Here is a 7,815-nt window from a genome sequence, read left to right as displayed (position 1 = left end):
CTGTCATTGTTGTTTGGCGGCCCGGGCTGGATTCGAACCCGCCACCTTAGGTGTATGTAGTTGGCGCCTTAGCCACTTGAGCCACAGGCACCAAGCCCTAAATATTAAACAGAAATAGTTCCTGCTCTCACAAAAGCAAAGTCTAAATTCTGTAATTCTTCTCTTTTCTTTGGCTAACAGTCCAAAGAAGTCTTTCTTCAGAGGACCTTGAACTAATCAAAAAAACACAATTGAACCCCATGCCTACTAAAAATAGAAACAACGAGGCAAGAGGATTGAGCCCAAGAATTTGAGGTTGCTGTGAGCTATGACACTGTAGAGTGTAACAGCTTGAGACTCTGTCTTAAAAAAAAGACAAAAAACAAAAACAAAAAAATAATTAAGCATGGGGTGGCACCTGTGGCTCAGAAGGGTAGGGCGCCGGCCCCACATGCTGAAGGTGGTGGATTCAACCCCAGCCGGCCAAAACAATAAATAAATAAATAGGAACAATAATTGAGCATTTACTATATATAAGTGATACATTCCAAAGACAAACACATATAAAGATATGATTCCTTCTAGTAGGTGGACAAAAATTACTTTTGGTATACTTAAATACTCCCACGCTATGGGCTAGAAGCGGTCCAAAGTATCTACCTGTGTTCCATGTAGCAGCTCAGGGGATCCACGCATGCTGTGATTGCACCAATAATAAAGGACGACTTGACATTTGAGTCTGGGTGGGTCTGTAGGGCCTGGACAACATCAATAACATCTGTGTAGCTGATGGGGAGCGAAAAAGGGAATGATTAGTTTATTGAATGGCACTGCAAAGTGGAAAAAGATGATAATGCTCTATGTGAGCACCAGTGAAAGGAACAACAAAAGGAGGAGGCTGTCATCCAGTTCCTTGGTGTCACCCCACTTCATGATTTACAGCCCCTGCAATTCACAAAGGGTTTTTGCATTCCCGTGCTCTATTAGTCCTCAATTGTGTAAGAGTAAGTAGAAGAGTAAGCTTGCTTTTGAGGGTAAAAGGAAGCCTGTAGGTGACCCTGGTGCTCTAAGGGTGGGACATGATATCTTAATACCTACTTTTTAATTAAGTTAGGCACGCCTGCCATGATTAAACATTTTTTATGTAATTTTTTATAGATATAGGGTTTGCTAAGTTGCCCTGGTTGGAGTGCATTGGCTATTCACTGGTATGGTCATAGCACATTGCAGCCTCAAGTGAATAAATAGCTGGGACTACAGTAGTATGCCTGGCTCTATTTGCTTTAATAGCTCTTTCTTCTTCCTACCTCACAGAACATGCAGGCAAGGGAGAAGGGGGATCCTCAGGAACTGTACAAGTCAGCAGAAACATGTCAAATATAGCTCATATTCATATCTTCTGCCTGGAGCCCTCTCCAAACTCCAGACCTCTAGAGCCAATTTTAGAAGCTAGAATGGACATGATCCAACTCCTCTATGCCTGCTCCTTCAACCTAAGGCCTTGTTTTTCTTTGCAGAGGGGATGTTACTCTTTCAGAGGCTTCACCCAAAGATTTGTTTCGAGTCTTTGTGACTGCAGTTTTCCCCTCAGTCTTCAAAATGTAACTAGAAGAGGTCACTATTCACATCTCCAAGGTCCAAGTGGATCCAAATTGCTCCTATCTCTTACTTAGATCACCCCAACAGCCTTCCCCTGCTTCAATCCTTGCCTCCCTCCAATCTGTTTTCAACACAGAAGCTGGAGGGCTATGCTAAACCCAGAGTAAGGTCATGCTACTCTTCTGCTCAAAATCCCCTAGTAGCTTCTATCTAGCTCTGCCTAAAAGCCCCAACAATGGCCCAGGCAGCCCTCTATGATCCAACCCCCCACAAAGCAGGGAAGAATTTCATCTCTTACCAGCCTTTCCCTTGCCCTAATCCAGTCACTTTGGCCTCCTGGCTCTTCCTTGAACATGCCAGGCATACTTTCACCTCTGTACTCTCTGTCCCCTCTACTTGGAATGTTCTTTTGCTTAGATAACTGCATGGCTCATTCCCTCACTCCCTTCCAAGTCTCTGTTCAAGTGACATCTTATGAGAGGCATTCTCTGACTTTATGCACCCTATATGATAGAGTGACTCTCGCTCTTGGCATTCCTGTCCTCTTTCCTCCATTTTTTCTCCAAAGCATCAATCAGTAACTACATATCCTATATTTTCTTGTTTATCACCTATCTCCATAAGAAGAATGTAGGGTGGTTGCTGAATATCTGGTGCAGGGCAGATTTGTGAACCAGACATTCAGCCTGGCTACTCTAAGAGAGAATTCACCATTTTCATCCTGTAAGAGGAGAACTCTTTCCTAAGTGACCCGGCCTGTCACCAAAAGGTCTGTTCCTAATGGAGGGAAGGTAAACTTAATGGGCCTGGATAATCAGATGGGCTTTGGTGGCTGGGCGTGGTGACTCACATCTATAATCCTAGTACTCTGGAAGTCCAAGGCAAGTGGATTGCTTGAGCTCAGAAGTTTGAGACCAGCCCAAGCAAGAGCAAAACCTTGTTTCTACTAAAAATAGAAAAATGAGCCAGGCATCCTGGCAGGTGCCTGTCATTCCAGCTACTTGGGAGGCTAAGGGAGAGGATTACTTGAGCCCAAGAGTTTGAGGTTGGTGTGAGCTATGATGACGCTACAGCACTCCATCCAGGGTGATATAAACAGACTCTGTCTCAAAAACAAAAAAAGTTTTTTGAGACCAGATGGGCCTGGGTCTAGCCTGGGCCCTTAGCAGCCCAGTGGTGGTGGTGGTGTGGAAAGCTACAGCCTGTCTGAACCATTCTTGAGGTTCCTATAAATAACTCATCTGTAAAATGTCCCTTCACTACATCTCTGACTATAGTATTACCCCTCAACCCCAGGTGTGGCCCTCAGTCCAGACTGGCCAGCAATACTCAGAACAGGTGGACTGGGTTCTAGAGTCCCCTGGGAGGGCCTGGCAGCCAGAGCACTTTTAGAGTAAGCCCTCTGCTCACTGGTACCTCTTCTCCAAGGTGTCCCTCCAAGCCTAGGCATGTATATGTATGGCCATGTGGAATTCCTTCCACTCCAGTACCTGGATGCCAGGGGAGTCCCACCCATGTGCACAGTACCAGGCCCTTATAGCAGCATACTTGGTGAGCAGGTACCTTCATGCTCACCTGCATGCTGCCCCAAATCTCTCCATGATCCTGTTTAACGGAGTTAACTCTCATGGTTAAGTTCCCCAGGTTTGCTCCTCAGCATTAGCTTTTCCTCTCTGTTAAAAATAACTGGAGTAGGGTGGTGCCTGTGGCTTAGTGAGTAGGGTGCAGGCCCCATATACCGAGGGTCGCGAGTTGGAAATCAGCCCCAGCCAAACTGCAACAAAAAATAGCTGGGCATTGTGGCGGGCACCTGTAGTCCCAGCTACTCGGGAGGCTGAGGCAAGAGAATCGCCTAAGCCCTAGAGCTGGAGGTTGCTGTGAGCTGTGATGCCTCAGCACTCTACTGAGGGCAATAGAGTGAGACTCTATCTCAAAAAATAAATAAATAAATAAAATAATTGGAGGCTTTTTATTTTCCAAGTTTAGTATAAGCAGTAGGAACTCATTTCTTAGGGTAGAAATGAATGACTGAAAAAGACTTACAAGCAAAATCTTTAGGATTTTAGCCATTTTAGTAGTATTTTCCTTAGAGAAGGTAGCTGGGGAATTCCCAGGTTTTCAGATCATTTGTTATCCATTATGCATTTTAAAGAAAAAAGTTATAGTGGAAAACTTGCCCCCAGCTCCTTGGTGAGGTCTTTCCTTCTGGGCATCACCCCAAGACAGGAGGCCCTTGCCCACTCACTCTACTCATTCAGGAAATCTCTGCTAGAACCTCCTCCATCCCCATGCCATGCTGTACAACCATCCTGGGCAGAGCCTTTAGGCAGAAGGCAGCCTCACTGCAGAAGGAAAAACCACATTCAAGGTGACAGCTTGTACCAGACCACTTTGGCTAAACTGACCCAATTGTATGATGAAGGCAAAAAATTGGCTCTTTGTGTATGCTTGTATTATCTTTATTAAAAAAAAAATCAAAAAACAAAACAAAGAAAAACCCAGCAGGACCTTAACCTTCTTTCCTCTGAAACAACAGATATCTATTCAGGTCTCCTTTGGGTTCAGTTTTCTGTTTGCAATTTAAGCCTCGAATTTGAGTTGTCTTTTTTTTTTTAGATAGTCTCACTTTCTTGTGAGACTTAAACTCTTGGGCTCAAGTGATCCTCTTGCCTCAGTCTCCCAAGTAGCCAGGACTACAGATGCCCACCACAATGTCCAGCTATTTTTTAGAGACAGGGTCTCACTTTTGCTCCAGCTGGTCTCGAATTGTGAGCTCAAATGATCCACGCACCTTGGCCTCCCAGAATGCTGAGATTACAGGTGTGCACTAAAGCACGTGGCCCAGAGTAGTCACACGTTTTATATCAATTCAATTTCTGTTTTGAGAGAGAACTTTGTTTTTAATATAGATAATTTTAAAGAATAATTTTATTTTACTCCATTTTGTTTATTTATTTATGGAGACAGAGTCTCCCTTTGTCACCCTTGGTAGAGCGCCCTGGTGTCACAGCTTACAGCAACCTCAAACTCTTGGGCTCAAATGATCCTCTTGCTTCAGCCTCCCAAGTAGCTGGGACTACAGGCACAAGCCACAACACCCAGCTTCAAGCCCAGACTCTTCCTCTATGGCTTCTACAACCTTAGCTCACAAGCAGGACAAAAAGAGTTGACAAAAGGGAAGCTGGAAGCAGGGTATGAGAAAAGGTACAGAGGAGAGTAATAGCCCAACAGGATGCACAGTCCCACTCACCTCCTCCCTCAGGACTATCGTCCCAGCTTCTCTCCAATTCCCATCATTACAGCTGGGAGACCAAAGACATCTTTGGATTAGGGCCCATTCCCTACTGCAAACAGCTAGCCAATTGCGAACATTAACTACCATGAGCACAAAAAATGTAGCAGAGCACAAAAAATGTAGCATAGTACAAAGCATTTTGTGAGAATCGCCAAAAGCTTATTACGAACCATAATGACACTAGTGAAAAGCAAAGCCTCTGTCTTCCTGATTCAGCATATTTCCCTCTGGCCTAAGGTGATGATGAGCCTGGCAGGGGAGCTCTTCCCTGGAAGGCCTCAGACTAGGTTAAGGGAAGCTCCTATCAGCCAGGGTCCCTCAGAGCAGTGGTAGTACATACCCTGTCAAACCTGCCCTCCCACATTACACACCTACGATAATACTGCTTACTTGAGGACCTCATGAGCTGGTCAGACTACTATCACAGTTCTGCCTATAGTCATTAAGGGGAGCTCCTTACCCAATTCCATTATTCACACTCCTCACTGAGGGTTGCAGGAAACCCTCCTGGGTCAGCCATCTGAGGCATGTGGGGCTAGAGACTGCAGAGTGTAGGGGACATCTCTGCAATGCCACAGGAGAGAGGACTAAAATCTATGAAGCTCCCTTATCTACAACAGCAAAGGAAGAGGCTTTGGGACCACTTTCATTATAAGAACTATCAAAAAACCTTGTTCAGATTCCCTAATTCCCTACCTTTAAGGGATCTTATGATGTTGAAGGCAAACTTATGACTTGTATGCAAGTGACAATAGCTACTCTAGGGGCTCGGCGCCTGTGGCTCAAGTGGCTAAGGCGCCAGCCACATACACCTAAGGTGGCGGGTTCGAATCCCCAGCCCGGGCCCGCCAAACAACAATGATGGCTGCAACCAAAAAATGGCCAGGCATTGTGGCGGGCGCCTGTAGTCCCAGCTACTTGGGAGGCTGAGGCAGGAGACTCGCTTGAGCCCAGGAGTTGGAGGTTGCTGTGAGCTGTGATGCCATAGCACTCTATCCAGGGAGATAGCTTGAGGCTCCGTCCCCCCAAAAAAAAACCAAAATAAAAACAGCTACTCTAGGCTATAGCATGGCAACAGGTTCTTGCTTGGTTGAGGCCTCTCTACTGTGCAGACACTGCTCATCCATGTATAGAATTGTTTTGTGCCCCAGGTTTACTACACATGAGGTAACATGAATGACAAGGTCTCCACCCCAACTCAGCTGTCCCAGAAGGCTTTCCACGCTCACCCCTGTAACACCACCAGCAGTCTGGTCTTCTTGCGGATGTAGGCTGACTGGCGGGCGGAACGATTCTGTTGGGCCTCCAGGGCACTGGAAAGGTATCTCTGGAAGTGGGCAGCATGAAAACATTCAGAGCTGTCCATGATTTGGCGGTACACCATCCACCTGGAAACAGCAAACGTAATCTCAGCCTGGGGGCCACCTAATGGCCTGGCCCCATAGGCTCAGCCATGGATTCAAAAGAGATCAGTTGCCCCAGAGACATTCTGCCTAGTGAATTCATAGAGGAGAAGGAAATCCTGGCACCACAGAAAAAGGCAGAGGACACTGGCTAGGCTGGGCTCAGTATCCTGAAACCATTATTACTGGGTCTTTTAACAGAAAACCCCTTGCCATGGGGAAAATGATTAGGTTAGCATATGACCAAGCCTTTGGAGGTGAGAGGCAGACATTTCTTGGAGGATCACGTAAAAAAATGGTTTCAATTTGAGTTAATATTCTTGCTAAAAATAAGAAAGAGGCAGTGTAAAGAACTCAGAATGTTTATAGAACAAAAGCACTAGACATGAGAAAGTGTTTAAACTTTAGTACTTAATAAACAAGGTCCAATAGTTGCCTAGCATCTCTCCAAAACTTGCCTTCTTACCCCCCACCCTAAACTGCCAACCCTGTGAGCAATTTCAGTCTTTTCAATACCTTTATGGCCTCTTGCAAGGTACCCTACTTTGGGGTAGACTGATTAGATATTAAATACCTGATTCAGTAAGCAGGGTTGTTTAGTAAATCTGATAGCCAAGTGGAAGTGACAGATGAATGATTTCCCCCATTTCACCTGAGACAACTAGTCAAAGCTGTACCTGACCTCATGCAGTTTCCTTGGGGTCCTGGGAGGATAACTATATCTACCAGCTCCCAAGTTCTTAACACCATCATGGCCTTGACCTTCCTGGCTCACCAGGTGCTGCCCAGGCCTTTGCACTTGCTCTTTCTGCTGCCACAGTGCTCTTCCCTCAGATGTCCACATGGTTCATTCTCTTATTTTTTTTTGAGTTTGGCTCAGTGAGGTCTTCCTTGACTATCCAATTTAAAACTGGAATCCCACTCTCAGCCTTGTACTTCCCGTATCTTTTTCTGCTTTATTTTCTCCATAGCACTTTTCACTAGCTAATATACTGTTTTCCTTATCTGGTTAATTGCTTGTTTTCCCAAACTACAATGTAATCTCCTTGAGGGAGGAGATTTTCTTGTCTGTTTTGTTCATGTATTCCTTCACTCCTAGAATAGTGCCAGGCATGCTGGAAGGGAGCAATGGGGTACGTTAAAGAGATAAATGACGACCATGCCAACAGCAGTCACACCAAAGGCCAGTACATGTCTAAGGTTACCCAGTGCCCAGGCAGGCCCAGGCATAGAATTCCCTTCCCCAAAACAAAAGCGGCAGCCATACTAACCTGCCATATTCCTTATGTAGAGAGACCAGAAAAGCACAGAGTTCACTAGCATGACAGCCTGGGAGGCCGGTTACAATGCTGATAATTACCTACAAGAAAGAAAAGTCACATGAGTTTGCAATTCAATTGCATTGCATTGTGTAAGAAGTTTGGGAGCCAAGCTCTGTGGGTTTGAACTTTTTTTTTTTTTTTGAGACAGACCCTCAAGCTGTCCCCCTGGGTAGAGTGCCATGGCATCACAGCTCACAGCAACCTCCAACTCCTGGGC

General features: G+C 45.5%; 1 protein-coding gene across 2 annotated transcripts in view; it reads right to left on the bottom strand.

Annotated features, from left to right (window-relative positions):
* Positions 1-7,815, bottom strand: part of CUNH20orf194 (chromosome unknown C20orf194 homolog) — a 151,463-nt gene that overhangs the window by 32,781 nt on the left and 110,867 nt on the right. For both annotated transcript variants that reach the window (XM_012804175.2, XM_023512184.1), the window contains exons 26-28: positions 7,548-7,636; positions 6,103-6,261; positions 640-765 (exon numbers count right to left, since the gene is read on the bottom strand). In XM_012804175.2, coding sequence (XP_012659629.2) covers positions 640-765; positions 6,103-6,261; positions 7,548-7,636 — 374 coding nt within the window. The remainder of the gene's footprint in view (positions 1-639; positions 766-6,102; positions 6,262-7,547; positions 7,637-7,815) is intronic.

Source organism: Otolemur garnettii, unplaced genomic scaffold (assembly GCF_000181295.1).
Source record: "Otolemur garnettii isolate 467f Iridium unplaced genomic scaffold, OtoGar3 scaffold00025, whole genome shotgun sequence".
NCBI lineage: Eukaryota > Metazoa > Chordata > Mammalia > Primates > Galagidae > Otolemur > Otolemur garnettii.
Note: the sequence above shows the minus strand (reverse complement) of the source record. Positions and strands in the feature narration are given on the sequence as shown.